This window comes from Ruditapes philippinarum, unplaced genomic scaffold (assembly GCF_026571515.1).
Source record: "Ruditapes philippinarum isolate M1 unplaced genomic scaffold, ASM2657151v2 ctg527_1_1_1_1, whole genome shotgun sequence".
NCBI classification, from domain to species: domain Eukaryota; kingdom Metazoa; phylum Mollusca; class Bivalvia; order Venerida; family Veneridae; genus Ruditapes; species Ruditapes philippinarum.
Window position 1 is genome coordinate 133,711 of NW_026865278.1, and position 19,507 is coordinate 153,217.

General features: G+C 32.3%; 3 protein-coding genes across 3 annotated transcripts; 1 reads left to right on the forward strand and 2 right to left on the reverse strand.

The window, feature by feature from the left end:
- Positions 1–1,306: 1,306 nt before the first annotated feature.
- On the reverse strand, positions 1,307–7,153 carry LOC132728502 (proline-rich transmembrane protein 1-like). Its single transcript, XM_060714142.1, has 4 exons — positions 6,990–7,153; positions 3,315–3,532; positions 2,785–2,922; positions 1,307–2,306 (listed from the first exon to the last, which is right to left on the reverse strand). The coding sequence occupies exons 1-4, from the start codon at positions 7,009–7,011 to the stop codon at positions 2,142–2,144; spliced, it is 543 nt and encodes a 180-aa protein (XP_060570125.1). The 5' UTR covers positions 7,012–7,153; the 3' UTR covers positions 1,307–2,141.
- Positions 7,154–8,591: 1,438 nt separating this feature from the next.
- LOC132728499 (transforming growth factor-beta-induced protein ig-h3-like) lies at positions 8,592–13,040 on the reverse strand. The gene is made up of 6 exons (XM_060714138.1): positions 12,809–13,040; positions 11,695–11,912; positions 10,361–10,547; positions 9,755–9,853; positions 9,072–9,185; positions 8,592–8,750 (listed from the first exon to the last, which is right to left on the reverse strand). The coding sequence occupies exons 1-6, from the start codon at positions 12,948–12,950 to the stop codon at positions 8,614–8,616; spliced, it is 897 nt and encodes a 298-aa protein (XP_060570121.1). The 5' UTR covers positions 12,951–13,040; the 3' UTR covers positions 8,592–8,613.
- Positions 13,041–13,310: 270 nt separating this feature from the next.
- Positions 13,311–16,625, forward strand: LOC132728498 (periostin-like). Its single transcript, XM_060714137.1, has 6 exons — positions 13,311–13,548; positions 13,830–14,038; positions 14,326–14,521; positions 14,858–14,962; positions 15,836–15,949; positions 16,434–16,625. The coding sequence occupies exons 1-6, from the start codon at positions 13,395–13,397 to the stop codon at positions 16,559–16,561; spliced, it is 906 nt and encodes a 301-aa protein (XP_060570120.1). The 5' UTR covers positions 13,311–13,394; the 3' UTR covers positions 16,562–16,625.
- Positions 16,626–19,507: the final 2,882 nt, after the last annotated feature.

The window sequence follows — 19,507 nt, forward strand, 5'->3', positions numbered from 1 at the left end:
CTCTTTAGCCGAAAACGGAACATAAAATCTACCATATTCGTTCGGGTTGAGTTTTTTCTCTGCTCACCAAAACGTGTTTGTCACTTACCATAAAAAGCGCTTAAAAACTGAAAATACTAACTTATGCGTCACATGTGTTTTCTTTTTACTTAAATAAGCCCGTTTTGCACAACACCGTTTATTTTAAATAACATGCATGACAAGTTGAAAATAGCATATTTTGACTAAAAAATGGGCAATAACTCTGGTATAAAGGCAGAAAATCGACAGGCAAAACCAACCGAATGTACACAACTTTATATCGTCACCATAGTGCAATAACATAATAAGTGCTTTTAAATTTAATAGCATTTATTCAGTTATTGCACTAAGGTGACGATATGCTGACAATTATTCACCTTAAGTTTCATGACCTAGCTCAAATACTGTTTGGGCTACATGCAACACAAGTATAAATTGCAAATTTGCCTAAGTCAAGGGCAATTACTCTGGTATGCCTCTCCGATTCGACAAGCGAAACCCCGGGTTCAAAATTTTATGACCCTAACTAAATATTTTTGGAGCAACACTATAGATTCCGGGATGGACAAACGCACGTAGACAGACACAGGCGCACGGACAAGTAAACTGTTTAAATTCCCCTTCCCCTCAGAGTGAGGGCATAAAAAGTCGATATTTTATCTTCCAGTCAATAAATATCAATCTCTAAAATATTTAGCACATATTTTCGACAAAGCCAGCCACTTTGTATTGACAGTTTTCATCTTACTGGTAAAATGATAAGCAAGGCGGCGTGGACTTAAAAAAATATATTGCTCATTTACAATGACGATGTATCATTGATGATAATGATGATGTGATGTCGTTGCTGCTGCTGCTGCTGCTGATGATGATGATGCATTATTATGTTGATGAAGGTAGCTTCAAACTACGATGATAATTTTAGTTTACTGTGTAAAAGGTGCTTCAAACTACGATGATAATTTTAGTTTACTGTGTAAAATATTGTGACATATACGGTCGGACATTTACTACCAAATTACAAAAACGTATATGGCACATAAAGACAGCTGTGATCAATTCGACCGAATATGTAACACACATGAAACATATACGTTTGGTGCCATATACGGCCCGACACGGCATCATCAGCAAATAACAATAGATAAATAATAATATTATTGATATTTGGCAACGTCAATATTTTCTTGCAAGTGTAAATATCATGCAAAAAAGAGAGAAGAATATCGGAGAAGTTATCTCCCCCTGGCAGAGACTGATGTTTATAGAAATAACTAAACATAAGTACAAAACTCACATTTTAATTCAAGAAATGAACATGTTTAGTAACAATTGTTAACATAAGAAATGTCAAGTCAAGCCTTATCCAGTATTGTTTTACTTTTCTTATATATATCATAAATGAAGTACGTCAGTGTAACATCAATGTATTAATTATACATGTATCTTTTACTTACAGAGATAATAACGATGTTATAGACGCCTATTAAATCATTTGATACCAGTCTATATTGTTTGTACATTAAAGTAATTAAAAAGACGATTACCAATAAACAAACAACCGAGAAAAACTAACAATTTGAAAACAGATATTCAAATAACAGAAAAATAGAAAAGGAAAATGGCAAAAAAAACATAAAAAACAGCCTCAGAAGCTGGCTGTTCAAAATAATTGTATCATATATAAAAAAAGAAAGAAACAAGGAGTTTGTCAGAAGTTTCCAAACTATAACTAAGTTAGTGACGCCTACGGAGTCATTTTATTTTGATCTCTATAGTTTTGTACATTCAAGCAAAAAATAAAAAAGGACGAAAAAATACGAAAACAAATAAACTACAAAGAAAAAAAACGCTTGAAAACTGAATTTCAAATTACAGAAAAAAAGAAAAGGACAAACAAAGAAATAACCTAAAACGGAAAATAATTCCATCGTATGAAAAAGAAAGAAAACAGTAAAAAAGCCTCTCTCAGAAAAAAACAAAAACAACTTTTATTTTAAAGTTGGTTTGACTGAATGCCATATACATTCTTGGTCGTAAAGGAATTCACATAGATAGATCAATCCGCAGTTCCAAAGTTTTGATAATATCGGTATTCCAGTATTATTTTTATCAAGATATTATCTAAGGTTCACATCATAATGTGGTCTAATTACATGTGTGTATATCACATAGCCGGCAATAATAAGAATGCCGAGGACCACACTAGAAATCAGCATATTTCGAGAGTGGTTTGACATTATCCTCGCATCTTCCATGTGCCCTTTACTCGCTAGAGAACTTGCCTGTGAAAGAAAACAAAACACATTATTTATAACATTTGGCTAACGTTAGTTAATATAACCCGATTGGTTACATGTCTTTTATTACATAACTTAAAAAACGACTGCAAAGACAACAACAAATAAACAATAAAATATCACAATTTATCTTAATTTCTTTATGATTTCACGTACTATTCTCATGTAAATCAAAGAGAGCATGTTTTTATCAAAAAATTTAAAAAAATTTAAGAACTGTTGACAAAGTTGCTTTTATTTGAATTATTTTTAAACCTGAAATTTCTGTTCGTTAAGTTTTTTCCCTCTATAGCCAAATACGTATATCATTTCTCAACAGAGCGTCGTGTCTGACAGTGCAACTAGATAGGTTTACACAAAGTATTAAAGCACAATTCTCAACAGCGTTTAAATGAATAAAATTTGTGCATAACTTCTTCATAAATTATTCATCATAACAAACAAATTAAATTTTATACTTTACCACGCAAGAGAAATAAATTGCAGCAATTCCTGTGGGCCAGAAACAGCACAAACAAGCCAGAATTGACGGGCATAGATAGTCTGGTGGCTTCTGTTGACTCGCACCAACAACCTGAACAGGTACAGGCTGGCAAACAACCTATTGCAATAATACTAAAATTTATATTGTTCCGGTTGTTAGGACTTTATATTCAAACAAGAAGAACTTTGTCAATCAGACGTATATTCTCTTTTGTACAGTTTATATGATAACTTTCAACCTGTATTTCAATGATATGCAATTAAACTACAAGAACATGAATAATTCAATAAATAAAATTTAAAACCAAACTAACAAAAAGGCTCACAATAACTTAGCATAAACAAATCTTTATATGCCACAAATAAATAAAAAACTTCCTGAAAGACTTGTCTGTACTTGCTGGCAAGAAATTTGTACAAAAACAATTCGTTTCATGATTTCACACATACACAAATACCGTTAGATTATATACGTAGAAATATTTAAAAAAGAAAATTTTACAAATATACCACTTGGGACATTCCCTTTTCAGATCCTCCATTTGGTTGGATATTTGGGATGTAACCAGACTGTGCCTGTAAAGGTTGATATCCTGGTTGGTAAGTGTATCCGTCTACGGTCGGATGTGGAAGTGGTTGGTGAGCGGGAAACTGCACAGTACTTGGCGTCTCAAGTTGAGAATCGTCTGTTGCTGCTTCATAGGGTGGAGGAAGATCAGACTTGGAATCTTTAATATAGAAAACGAGCTATTTTAGTTGGTTAATTAGTTAGTAAGTTCGTTCGTTCGTTCGTTAGTTAGCGAAGTTAGAATATTGCAATAAAAATGAACACAACATTTGCATGTCAGAAATCACACAGGCTAGAAGTTTGTGTCTCACATTCCTGTCTCAAAGATTAAAGACACATTTTATAGTCATATTATTATTAACAAGTATAATATATTTGAGCAAAACATGTTCTTACAGCTAATGCAATATTTTGAATACTTTACGTTAGGTAGCTGTGGATTCTTTTATGTGAGGAAGCTATAGAACGTCGGTGGTTCTAAACAGGTGACCGCTGTATAGTATATAATGTACAAAGGGGTCAACAGAAAAATCGAAACAGATACTAACAAATAAGCATTCACCTGAAAAAAATGTACTATTAACACTCTAAATATCTTAAACGGACTTTTTAGTGTGGACAAAAGTGTTAATTGATCCTTTCACATTTAACAATACGTGACTGAATAGCGAAAGTTCATAAGCTAGCTATATAGCTAGCTTCTTTCTATAAGGACCTGGCTGAATGAAGGGGCACCATTACTTATGTCTTCCTCCACAGGTAAAGTTAGAATGCCGCCATAGTGTCCTTGTGACATAAAATCCCAACACAAAATTACCTTGTTTTTTAATTGAACTTTTAATTGAACTTAATAGTCAAGATATTTCTCTTTCATTGTGCGCTTCTAATGGATATTGTTAAACTTCCTCTAAAGCGAATTTACTATAAAGAAAAAATATTTTGACCTTGAATATTTGATTATGCTTTCTTGGGTGCCAATATTGGATTTTAGTAACATTCTTTAAAGAAGAAGAAAAAGAAGAACGTTTATTTCACTTAAACTACAAGTTTCTCGTGATTAACATATATACAAGCATACATATATAATGACATGAAAAATACAATGACATGAAAGCAAACATAATAATTCTATTTAAATTTAATTGCGTATGCAAATATTTTGACGGATGGTAGACCTGCAGGACAGTTGAATGTACCTAGCTCTAAATTCACCTGTTTATCAAAATGATGCATAGTGGATGACAACGCCTTTGTTATGAGACAGTTTATTTAAGTAGCATTTAACTATGCAGGACACACACATTTCTTTAAAAAAATTATTCCTTTTCTCTATATGTTTGGTAGTTGATGACAGACCAAAAGTTAAGACCCTAGAAAATGATAACGCTTTGGTGGCTGATTTCTGCCATTCGATTTTTCGCCTTACAACCCCGCCAAGCGAAAGTCGAGAATAAACAAGTAAAAATGACGGGGGCGCGGGGCAAAGTTTAAAAAAGAAAAGCCAAAAGATTTAATAAAAGTAACGAACTTGTAGGCGGGGCGAAGTTTGTGTGTGTAGTGGGGAGGGGGCAATGGAAAGGAAGGAGAGGGAAACTTATTAAACATCAATACACATTGATTACAGGAAATCATTTTTTAAATTAAAAGTGTACCGAACCTCAATTTTGTTTATTTCTATAATACAAAACAGTATCAATAAGCTAATTCCCCGCCAAGCGATATTCTAACAAATGTCATAATTACACAGGATGAAATAATAAAAAAAAAACCCACAAAAATGACCATGTAAATACAATGAGTAGACCAAATGACCATAGCAAATGTACTCAATGTATTTAAGAAAGGCATCACAGCCAAATACCATGCATGTGCTGCTACAAGTCGGCTACGACAAAAAAAAGAAAACGAAATCAATTTCACTTTTAATGGGTTTCAACAACTGCCAATCGTAGTCTTGCACCTTGATTTGATTAAAAGTGGAAAGCGTTGCGTCTAACTTTTAGCGTGTTTTCATATCAAGCATCCACAGTGTTTCATTATAATTGAATCATGGCACGATTCATGATTTGATAATTTCAACAAAAACAAATGTAAAAATACCATAACCCAAAATCATACGCAGTTTATAACAAAGCACTTTTGGACCTCAATTTTTACAAAGCATGTATGTCACAAAGTATGACATATACTTGCGACTACTTAAATTACGGTCGCACAAAAAAATCATACGAACATAAAACTATATGTGTCACACCTCAAAATCTAATTAAAAGGGTGAAAAATATATGATTATTTTAGTTCGTACGCATGTGTCACACCTGCAAGTAAAGGTTTTGTCTCACATCATAGTCTCAAAGAACGGCACTTATGGTTTGCCCACCGTTCGTCTGTTCACACTTTTGTCCTGGTCATGTGTATGTTATGCTCTTAGGAACTTACATTATATCTAGTGTTAAGAACCTTTATGCGCAGTGTTGGAGTAAAATTTGTTTAATATAAACATGTACTGCAGTATGCATATTATTGCTCTGATATGCGCCATGAAATTAAATACCAAATCAGTGAAAACAGGTACATGATTGTGGGCAGATGGGGTACATGTAGTATGAAGGCATTATATAACATAATTTTATGTTGTCATTTTATCAGGTTATTTTATTGTTGTTTATTTTGCATGGAAATGAAATGAGGAATAAATGTGATAAAAATATATAGACCCTTTCCTTCGGATTATAAAATGATGCCAATGTAACAAATAAAACTATTTTAACTATTCATTTGCATGTTTAATAATGCCAATGGTTGCAGCCTAGTCAAATTTTATACTCTATATGTTCTATCGTAAATCAGTTATATCTAAGACTTAATTCTGGAGTCAACTGTTCTTGATGAGTTAAAAACTGTGTTCAACTTTAAACATCAACACTATCTTAGTGAATTGAGGCCCGAAATAGAATAAGCTAGCATTCTACTCGTTTTCAGTAATCTTAATTCTGTTGTAACACTGATAAAATTCACCACTTTAAAATCTCTTGCTGACGGGTTGTACATCTTAAATCCTTTCTGGTCAAAACAATTCTTAAAGTCATATAATAAACAAAAACTACAAAGATGCACGCCGTGTGACAATTGCGTTTTGTGAAAATTGAGGTTCAACAAAGGAAATCTTAATATATGAGATTGAAAACGGGACTTATTGGAGGAGTACATTATGTATTTAGATCTAATATGGATGTTTTGGACTCTTAAAATGAATATGAGACCTAACTAATACAATATAATCCAAAAGTGATCCAATGATAATTCATATTATGCAAACATGACTGAAAGCATCTCGTAAAGGTTGAAATTAAACGTGATATACTGTATATACATGTAGATTGATAATATTTATTTTAACCGAAACCGGAAGTTTAAATAAAACACATTTTTAAACATTTTTTTAAAGAATGCATATTAAGTGTGTCATTAGAGTAATGCTTACCACTTAATTATTCTTTATTAAATTATCTAGTTTTTAAATGTTTAAATTTAATACTAGTTAACACCAAATCACACGTGTAGGATATGTTAGAATAAGCGGAATTATAAATGGTATAAATTTAAGATGAACTTACCCATTAGATTGTCAGTACTCATTTTCAATTGCTGGAAACTTAGATAGTCATTGAAACACAATGATTTTACTTGTCTTTAAACGAAATGTCCGCACTCCTTTAACCTCGAATGTTTTAAGATTTTTTGCGTTGTTGATCGGTAATAAATGCATAAAAGAAACATGATATCTGGGTCACGTGATACTTTAATTGTGCACTAAGTTATTTATATACTACACTCTGTCATCGATCGGAAAATGTTAAACAATAAAATATTATTAATAACAATGTAAATATTTTTGTTGTTAAGTGTATGGCAGTAATAAACATAAAATTAAGTCGGTAAATAATAACGCTACAATGAATACCCTTTGTGGTATATTTCCTTATGCGTCCTTTCCCACAAGACAGTCCAGACAAAGCAATAATTGTTGCATTAAATATATTTATAAATGTACTGATTTTTTTCATTTATTCTGTTTAAGTTTAGAGACTGACATTCATTGAAACAGGTGATTTAACATTTCCTTAAACGCGAGGATAAAAACTCTTAAAGTTACTCCCGTGCCATTATTATATTAACTGATTTCGTTAGTGCATGTTTACACTGAAAATACATATGTTTGACGTTTTAACAGTTTATCAGTTTATTGAAAATACCAGGCCTCTTAGAGGCATCAGTCACATATACAAGAATATACATAGAATGTGAATTATCATAAAAAGATTTCCACAAAATATACTTATGTACTAGATGGCATATACAAATCCAAACCATGAAAATTAGCTTAGTTATCAGTTACTTAAATGCTAATATTTTTTTACAAAATACTATGGTGGCTGATTTGGAACGCTTCTATGCGTCGTGTTGGCGCTAGCGAAAACACGACAAAGCCCCAAACGGCGCGTTTGGAAACTTTCGTCTTGTCGTTATGTCGCTAATGATGCACGCCAAACGGCGCGTTGTCGTGCGGCGTGTTGTCGCGATGTCGCATTGTCGCTTGGTTCAAATCGAAGGATTGGCTTATAAGCCAAGCGACCGGGCAACATCGCGACAACGCGCCGCACAACAACGCGACGTTTGTCGACAACGCAACGCGCAGTGTACCAAATCAGCCACTATAGAATACTGCAAGTTTTAACAGTATACTCCTATCTGTGCTATTCAATAACATAGAAAACTTGATTGAATTGACATTAGTACTATATACTCTCTAGTAATATATTTTCTTTTTTCAGTATCAAGAATTGGCAATTATATAAGTAATGATATTTATCTCCAAGTGAGCTAGTATGCACAAGCATTGCTTCGATCCATCCCTTAACATGTAAATTATTCCTTTGAATTTGAATATTTTTTCTTTTCTTAAAATCTAATTACAAATTTCTCTAGTTTAATTTCTTTGAAGTCAAATCGTAAGTTAGGGGTTCTAAATTTGAATGATACCTCTTTCATATAAAATTCCGGGAGCTTTATTTATTGATACCTCTAGTATAACTTAAGGAGGCCTATGTCTTTTAAGATACATCTATTAAAACTCTCGTGATAGATATTTGTATAGGAACGCAATTTCAGTGTAATCGCAAAGGCAGAGCAATAAAATGATAGAACAAAATAACAACGAATTTTAACAAATTTATTCAATTATGGGTTCATTAAATTAGCAATTGCAGGTTTCAATGAGCTTGGGAGGAGCACGTGATCTATAATGTGGATGACTCCATTTGTCGCACTGATATCTTTTGAAGTCACACGTGCACCATCGACACTAACCTGATAACCTGAAAAAAATGTAACATTCGTAATTTTATTTATTTTTATAATCTGCTCCATATCTTATTTTCCAAAAATACATTATCATTCAATTGTTTTGATTGTCAAGGTACTAACTACATACGGTTAACTGTCATTTCATAACTTTAATTAGTATTTTTATTTCAAAGTTCAACCTTGGCGATTTTAAAACATTGTACCACACACAAATGCTAGTCTTGTCAAAACAAAATTAAAGATGAAATTGTATCTAATATTAATTTCTTGCTTGAAAAGAAAACCTAAACTTCTTTGAATTGAGACGACTTATTAGATAAGAATGTCTATACCTCCAAAAGAAGCAACAAGTCTTTCACTGTCTACAGCTTCTAATGTATGCAGAGCTCCAGAGTGCATGCCAGTACTATACAGAGTTCCATGTACCACATGGTACAGAAGAATTGCTGAAATGGTAAGAAAAATGCAAAACTAATAGATTACTAGATTCAATTCAGAACTGTTATTATCTCTACGCGCAGTAATCATAGTAAAGCTCGTTAAGACATAAACGACTGTTAGCTCACTGTCTTCTTTCTTATTATTGAGACAGTATCAAATCAGTATAAGGAATAAAAGAATAAACGCCACGAAAAGAATCTATTTCAGTAGTTTTGATATATATATATATATTGCAGTAAAACACAAAAATACAGACATGTACGAAGATAAAATTGCTAATGTATTAAACTTAATTGTGGTGTGTGATCTATCTAGAATGCCGTGACAGCCTTTTTAACATTTGAAATCAATTAAGTTGGACTAATATTACTAGGTATATACATGCCAAAATCATAGGACACGATGAGAAATGGTCAACACTATAATAATTATAATACTAAATATTTTTGACTTTTGTTGTTGTTGTTGTTTTTATAACATTATAAAATGGATCATAAATGAACCTACCTTTGGTACCCTACCATAATATATTATCCATTTTATTATGAGATATACTATTAAAAGTTTTATTTACATTGCAGAAGGTCTGTATTTCCGAGAAGTGCCTGTACGGTGTCGTTTCCAAGACGATCAAATGCTGAGTTTTTAGGTGCAAACAGTGTGTACGGTCCGTCTGGAATCAAAATAAGATAGGAAAATAGTTCTGACGCAATTGTAAACAGATGCAGTTTAACTTTCGAATAAATAGTATATCTTGTTTTTCTGTCCACTTCTAGCGTGCAACATAGTTGATTTAGTGTGCATGTAGCAACAATACGTCATATTCATCCGAATATAGCACCCATGGTAGACTTGGTTGAACTATTCGCTTGTGTAACAATTTCGATTTGTACGGGCCAACTGAGCTTTTGTATTCATTTTTAGTGAATTTATGTCATCAGAATTTGGCAATACAAGTTCATGCGAAGCTAAATTTACCCTGAAGTAATTTGATATTAAAACAATTACTACAATTACTGATTCTAACTAAATCCATGTCATATAAGCACAATGTTGCAAAATCATTTCATGACTATAAAGTTAACCATGGTCACTTATTTTAAACCGGCCATTTTATATACGTTTATTTTAAACCGGCTATTTTATATATATACGTCAGTAAATAAAATATGGCACTCACCGGCTAAGGCACTGGTAAGTCCGGCGGCATCAACTGCGGCTTTAAGTGTTGAAAGGTCTGGGTTTGATGCTAGAATATCAGCAATGGTTCCACTTGGTGGCATCATCACGTGATCTATGATATGAACGATACCATTGCTGGCCTTGAAGTTGGCACTTATAACACGTGCACCATCAACTGCTATGTGCTAGAAATAGGGTAAAAACATAATTTGTTTGCTTTTGTTTTAGAGTTGGAAAAACCGTAATGAACAGCGACCTTAATGTAACCTACGTAGAGAGATTTTATGTTCAAATCTCAACTAGTTTTAGATAACATATTTATAACAGAATCAAAAAGTTGTAACAATGTTTTGTGAGTAACAAATAATATGGAATATTTTACAATTTATCACCTGTTTCCATAGGATGCCCAGTCTCAATAATAATTATGGTGGAATTGCATCATTGTAAGAAAATGGATAGTATCAGACAAATTGTTTTGTTTATTTTTTTCAACGCGGTCGACGCGAAAATAACAAAAACCCTAGCCATTTTATGTGGCCTATTTTATGGTCGATAATCCTAAGTTATATGCAATCAACCGTTCACTGTTATAACCAACCCAACCTTTCAAAAGTCTGCATAATGACTTTATAGATAATTTGAATTACGATAATATAAATATCACGATTATCCAATGAAATCGATGTTACAAAGGTAACAGCAATGAATATTCAATAACCAATAGGCAATATCATTAAACTTTAAACATAACAATTATCTAATGGAAATCGACTTTGAAAACGTGCAGCATTCTGGTAAAATATTTAGCGCAGTCAAAGATTTAAGTACAGTTAAATGCTATTATGGATAATTTGTATCACGGAATTTGTGCCAAAGGATATGCAGATAGAGTGTAAGAGTCCATCCATTAAGAACTGACTACATTATGGGAATACTTGGTTGGTCTTCCCATCTACGTTATATAATGCAATAAGAAAACACAATTTTGTACTAGGCCTGTTTTGGAATAGAGATATTTTGAGATATATTGCATGTCTATCTTATAATGTCTGATGAGTTAGAGTCGATGACTTCTAATCCAGTTACCTCTCTGGCGTGGGTCCGATTCCCGGGAGCTGCTTTGGTAGTTTAGCGCGGAGGTAGGTAATCTAGTACTGGTGTAACTCTCCAGGAACGATGGTTAGGAAACTACTCGCCTGTATGACCGAAATACTGTTGGGAAAAGGCGTAAAATGAAACAAACAAACACAGTCTGACGAGTTCTAGGTGCTAGCTAGGGAATGTGTATATACATATATGTGTATACATAGGGATATAAAATATCAATACCTTGTTGTACATGTAGTAATTGACCCGAATCTTTTGTTGATTCAAGCTGTCTAACATCATTTCGTTAACTGTCAAATTACCGGAGGAATAAATGCCAGGGACTACATGATATTTGAGAATTTCAGCCAGTTTGGCGGGATCATTCTTCAACGCATCCAATGTGCTCGTCCCCAGTCTGCGGAAAGCTGTTTCACTTGGTGCAAAAATGGTAAATGGGCCTGAAATTCATAAGAAAATGCTATTCAACATTCAAAATATAGGTCAGGCGAATTCGTTTAAGTGTTGGCTATTTTCTTTTTGTAAATTAATAATGAAAGTCGATGTAAATTCCAATTAAATCAGCATGTTACCATATCTATATAATTATATATTCACATCATTTTTTGTTATCGACGTACTCTATCTCTTTGTATGTGATTTAAACTTTTGAACTAACGATTTTTTGTTATGTTTTACTCTTATTGCGGCAGATGGCTTCAAACACAGGTGTTCTATGTTGCTGATGTTTAGGACTGTTTATATTGTAATTACAAAATCTAAGTATCTATATAACCAGTATTACTTTGTATGTGATCAAATTATCATACAACAAGCATTGCTGGTAACAGTGCTAGACGGGCTTTAAGCTGTTTTTGTTACGTAGAGAATAGACTTCGGGAATGTCCTAGAAATATATTTTGACTACACATTTACTGCATTACATTTTGGACTTTGGAAAGTATACAGTTTTTCAAGGTTTTTGGAATAAAAGCTTTTTATAAGTAACATGTCATCGAACAATTAAGTGACATAAAGTAAGTTCTACCTCGATTTCTAGCTAGATTTAAAAGTTTAACGTCCTCAACAAGTAAGAATAAAAATCTGGAGCATATTTAGTTAGGTCTGAATTGTCATACTACAGAACATATTATGACACATATGTGACAACTGGTGTTAACAAACCCTATAACAAGTAGAGAAACTGATAGCGAACAGCATGGATCCTGATCAGACTGCGCGGATGAGCAGGCTGGTCTGGATCCATGCTTGTTCGCAAACGCATTACGTTGGTTTTTACATGACGTGGCTAAAAATCATCATGATCATTGCGTTACGGTTTAATTAAGCGACATACCATCTCCGGAAAGTGCTTGCTCCAGACCAGCTGCCTGTATAAGGCTCAACAATGTGGGCTCCCTTCTTGTCTTCAAAACATCAACAACTGTTGCAGACAGTGCTCCAGCTACACAAGCAAAAAGAATAAATAATTTCGCCATCTTTCTTGGCTCTTCCTTTACAATATGAAATTTAATAACTAGTGAACTTTTAAAACGATGTACTAGACTAATACTCTTATCTATGCAATATATCTGAAAATGGAAAACAGTGATGTAAGAAAGGCTAACTTAAATGTGCAGTAGATAAGAAATAAAATTTGTCCTACCGCAAAAATTGAAAAAAGGGTCACGACAGGGATTTTCTTATGAAATAGCCTACTGTTTGACGGTGTCTCGTTTTATATTGTTAATTGTCTTATGCCTTAAAATTTGGTTTCCCTTCAGTGTGCCTAGAGAAACCTTGATATACGTGCCATTCTATCACGTTTTATAATTTCTGACGAAGCTTTCTTATCTCTTCGCTTTCAATACAGATAAACGAGTGTAAAATTTCCTTAACTATCTCACTTATAATTTTTGATCGCTTAGAAGAACGAAATTAATATGGTCGGACTCAAAACACTAATTGTTTTTGTGAACGCTTTGGCGTTTACTGTAGCACTTCCAAATATTATAGATACGCTAACAGCAAACAATGCTTCAACTTTAGTAGGTCTTATTGATCAAGCAGGTCTTACAGACACACTTAAAACTAAAGGTAAGGATTTTTTTCTATACCTAAACATGCATTTTTCTCACACTATTTCGTATATTATTTAAAACCAAAGCAAAAGTCATTTAGTAGATACGATTTTAAAGTACACCTCTTACATCAAGTCATCAAAATTGATATGACATAAAATCAGACAAGGAAACTATTTAAAAATAGGTAATTATTTCGTTGAAATGTGAAAGAATCACCCATTTTATTATCTGGTATTATATTTGACTTATCAAAGGTAATAAGGAAAATAATTCTTCTTTTTGCATTTCTTATAGGACCATTCACAATCTTTGCACCAACGAACGCTGCGATTGCCAAAGTACCTGCTGCAGATCTCCAAGCATTAGGTAGCGATGTAGATGCATTGAAAAACGTTTTGTTATACCATGTCGTCAATGGAGAAATCTTCAGCTGGGATTTAAGAACAGGCGAGCGTCTTAAAAGTCTTAACAACCACACCATTAGAATATACAGCAGCGCCGGGGTGAGTTTTTAATTAAACTTCAATTTTATTTCTTTATCAGGTGAAAAGACCGAACCATTTAAAGATTTTGTTTTTTTTCTCTTTAGATAGGTACAGTACTAAATAAGTTAATACCGGTAATCTATATATAAATCTTATAACATTCAATTTGGAATACAATCTTAAAGTTGTGGAAAAAATTTTCTTATTATTGTGTTCATATGATCACAGACCAAGCATAGTCACGTGCTTATTGAAGACTAGACTATCTTTGTTTTTGTTTAATTTGATATGTCATCTGCTTTCAGAAGCACTACTTTAACCAGGCACTGGCTGTAGTAGAGGAGATCCAAGCGTCCAATGGTGTTATCTATCTTATTGACGAGGTACTTAATGTGCCCGAGGGAACTATTTGGGACATTCTGAACAACCCTGACTACAACCTGACACAGTTTGCTAATGTTGCTCAACACGCTCGTCTTGACTCATTATTCAAAACAATTTGTAAGTACTGTTCACTTTTGCTTCTACGTATTCTTGAAATATTTGTCAACTAATAAAAAAGATGCATTTCACCAATAAACTTTCAAAGAATGAAAATTTATACTCATATAATGCAGCTTGGGAGTTATGAAATTAAAGTCGTTGAAATTCTTTTAAAAGGCTCCTTTTTTCATATACATTGTAAATACAAAAAAAAATACAGCAAAGATATATTAGCAACAGAACATAGTTATGTTAAAAATAACAACGGAATTGTTTGATTGTGGCTAAACAGCAAACCTACTTAGATGCATTGTAACCGATTTAACAATCTAACAAATATAACATACATTTCAGCTAGTACTAAACGTTACACTGTGTTTGCACCCATGAATTCTGCTTTTGAGAGTTTGCCTAAACAGCTTCTGAACACCATTGCATCAAGTACTACCTACGGAAGATGTAAGTAAAACCATTCTTGTACATTCCAAATAAGCAGCATATTCTCGCGTTCAATGTAATATACTGACGAATATATGTATGACCATTGTATCAAACTTTCAAATGTTGCTTTCTCTGAAGTTTCAGATGTCATTAAGTACCACAGACATGACTTATGTAACAAACATTCAGAGGCCATTGATGACTTATTATGTACTATTTTTTCTTCAGATGTCATTTGATGTAAATTCATGACTGATGTATCAAAATATTCCGATATTACTATTACATGTACATTCATTGCTTCAGTTAAGAACCTTCAGATATAATTTATAAGCACGTTTATTATATACTTATTAATGAAATATTGAGAAATATTGATGAAATAAAATGCGTATTTTCATTTTCCGTATTTTCACTGTTAAAATTTATTTTTCACTGCAGTGAAACATATTTTCCGTATTTTCACTGGTGTCTTGCCGGACTACTTTCTTTTCAATTTTGCCAGTACACAAAATTTAAGGGAAAGTCTTTCAAATTTTAATGTCAAAAAAGATAAAAATGTATATAATAAACAGAAAATTCAAGTTTTTTCTATAAATACATGATTTATTTTCATCTTGTGGTATGAAAATTACCATATTTCACTCGTGGCTACCGCCACTCATGAAATATTTATTTTCATACCACTCGATGAAAATAAATCATGTATTTATAGAAAAAACTTGAATATCCTCTATGTATTTTCATGAACTATGCATTTATTCTTCAGATGTTATTGGCCATCCAATTTACGATTTATGTGTAAAACATTCAGATGTAATTGAAAATGATGTATCAAACTTTTATGTGTCATTCATAAGCATATTCATGTGTAATGTATCAAACTTTCAGATGTCATTGATTATCACATTCATGACGGTACACTTCATGCTGCAAGCTTGTCTAAAGATGGTACTGTGTCGACGTTACATACCGGACACACGATCACTCTCACTCATGATGCAAGTATGTAAACTTAAAATCAAAATTTGGCTAGCAACATTATGAAATCTGTTCAGATTGCTTGGCTGTGCAGACTGGCAAGGCTTTTTAATCTGGTGACATAGGAAAGTGTTGCTTTTCTTTGGCACTCTACAAGTTAATATACTTTTTGTGTTGGAAACTTTACTTGTTCACAAAATATTTCATATTTCTTATATTGACTTCAAATTTTGACTTGGTGCGGCGTTTATGTTACATACACGTTTTTTTTATAAATAAACATTGTTGTTTCTGAACACAAACATAAATGTATTTAAGTCTGAATTTGCATAAGGGATAGAAGTTTTCATAGTTTGAACTCGAACACTGCTTGCACAAGGGGAGCGGTGGCGAGCATTTCATTTTTCTCATTGGGCAAAATAAATAAGTAAAACTAAACTTCACTGCTTGCTATATGATTTATATATCAATTTCACATTATTTATGCAAGTCCTCCTTTCTATTTCAGACACTGGTGAACCTCTCCTGAACAAACTAGCCCATGTTGTTATACAGGACATTGAAGCTGAAAATGGCGTTGTGCACGTGATTTCGCACGTGCTTATCCCATCAACACTCGCGGGAATCGTTGGTTAATTTGATTTATTTTGTATAACAAGTTTTCACCCGCAGGAAACATAAATAAATTGTTACAAAGTTACTTTCATTTTTACCATTTATTTCTATCCAATTATGATAGTGTATATGATACAACATCAGAGTAGTTACATTTATATAGATGAGATGAAATATCTCAAAGATTTTCATTTTTATATGACGTCTGTGTGTTGATAATGAAGCATTTTTATTGAACGTCAACAATTATAAAATTCAAAGTTCACAATTTTTTTTTTTTGGAGACTGACTTTGTCTACTTTGTCACAAAGTTGTATACATAAATCCACAAATTTATCAGTTCAATTAAGTATTTAAAGTAACTATCATTATATCATATATAGAGATGGTTTTAGTCCATCTAATTTGAATAAGTATTATTAAGCTAACAAATTGACCCTTTAGAAAATGGAATTGCCTAGATTTTTTTAGATTTTTATTGATTTTTTTATAAATTTTATTTTATTTGAGAAAACATAACTTCGACTTAAAATGACTCAAATGAACTTTTTAGAATATGTTTCCGATTGTACATTTTGATGTAGATCTAAACCAATAACTTGTGAAAAAATCCCAAATCTTTCACCCTCGCCTTTTTCCAGAATAAGTACATGTAGTTTAATTGTAAAAATGACTTTATAGACTTTTGGACATCAGTGCGGTTTCTTTAAGCCGGTGCTAGGGAGTATGAGCGGTAGATTTGCCATCGCCGTCCATGAACAGACTCAAGAGGAGCGGTGACCTGGTGGTTAACGTGACTGCCTCTCAATCTAGAAAGCATGGGTTCGAACCCCAATCGTGTCATGACCATGTTTCTTCATATGACAACAGTACTGGTTGGTTCCAGGAAGCGGACTCGAAAGTGATTAATATCAGTTGCAAGAACTTGTTTCGTTATCGAGCTTTAATACATATGTTTAACCCACAAACTCAATAAAAAAACTGAGCCTGCAACATTTTTTATTTTGTAGTTAATGTCATTCTTAAAAATTGCCCGAGTTATTCCAATTTTCAAATCTGGACTGAAAGATGATCCGAGCAACTATCGACCTATTTCTATCTTGCCTACAATATCTAAGATTTTTGAACGTCACATAGCTAATCAGTTACAGCATTTTTTCCAAAAAACAAATATTTTACATAATAAACAATCAGGATTTCGAAAGAATCATTCATGCAATACGGCCCTAATTCATTTGATAGACTCCTGGCTAAAAGATGTTGATAGTGGCAAATATATAGGTACAGTATTTTTAGACCTGCAAAAGGCGTTTGATTTAGTTGACCATGAAATACTTTTATATAAACTCAAACTTTATCACTTTTCTGTCACATCATTAAAACTGTTTCATTCGTATCTGTCTAATCGTATGCAAATAATTCAAATTGGAGACTTAAAATCTGACGTACAATATGTTACCTCTGGCGTTCCACAAGGCTCAATATTAGGTCCTTTACTGTTTTCTTCTTTATATAAATGATCTCCCAATATTTGCGAGGATGTTAACATAGATTTATATGCTGATGATTCCACGTTGCATAAATCTGGAGATGACATATCAGTTATAGAAGAAAAACTACAATATAGCCTTAATATGATTACTAATTGGTGTAAAATAAATAATATGCTTTTACACCCTAAAAAATCTAAAAGTATGCTGGTAGGTAGTAGACAAAAGCTAAAGATTGCAAAAGCAATACATTTGAAAATTAACGACTCAACTCTTGACAATGTAGAATCACAAAAACTGCTTGGTATTTATGTTGAAAATACACTCAATTGGCACTGTCAGGTAAATGATGTGTGTAAAAAATTGAACTCTAAAGTTAATTTATTTAGGCGTATAAAGTACTTTTTAAATAAGGAATCTCGCATGCTTTTTTATAATGCATACCTTCTTCCTATTTTTGATTATTGTTGTAATATATGGGGAAAAAGAAAACAAAAAATATATATGCCAAATATACAAAATACAAACACGAATTTGCAAAATTATTCTAGACCTTCCAATGAGAAAACAATCAGAAAATTTATACAAAAGATTAAAAATATTGCCTTTCAAGAAAAGATGTATTTTTCACAGCGGTGTCCAAGTATATAAAGCATTGAATAATATGTCCCCTCAATATATCCGAGACTTACTTACCATATCTAATAATCAAAAGTATAATCTAAGATCGATATCTCACGGAAATTTAATTTCGTCTTACAAACCACGTACTAATTATTTTAATGACACATTCCAATTTAATGCCATGGTTATTTGGAATTCCATACCACTGACTATAAGAAGAAAAACAAAATTGTCAATATTTAAGAAATGTTTCAAGAAATACTTATTTAATCAAATTTAGCACGGTCCGTATGTCTTATATATACAGGATACGCTCTTTATATTCATACATGTGTTTTTTTTATTATTATGTTTTCTAATAATGGGTGTCTGTCTTAGTTTCAAGTTTTTTGACTGTGTTAATTTTGTAAGTTAATTTTACTTTTTAAATTGCAGATTAAAATGATGCACTGATGAAAGTATTATGTTTAATGATAAATAAAATGAATTGTATGAATGTTCAGTATATGTGTTAATATATGTTAAAATTGTGATAACCATTTAATCATTTCTTTTTACATGTTATATTTTCTTTGATTGATATGTGTTCTTTTGTGTGTGTGTTTTTATTTTTATTTTAGAAGGCCGCATTGTAAATAAGATGTTGCAATCTGTATATGTCTTAATGTGTTACCTTCGGTAAATAAAGTTATTATTATTATTATTATTATTATTATTATTATTCTTAAAGGTTTCCTTATCTTACATTGAGCTCGAATGAATATCATTATCAGCCAGGTAGAATTCTGAAATAATACCAAGAAATTTTCAACAGATATACAAGTTTATATCGATTAAACAAATTATATTCGCA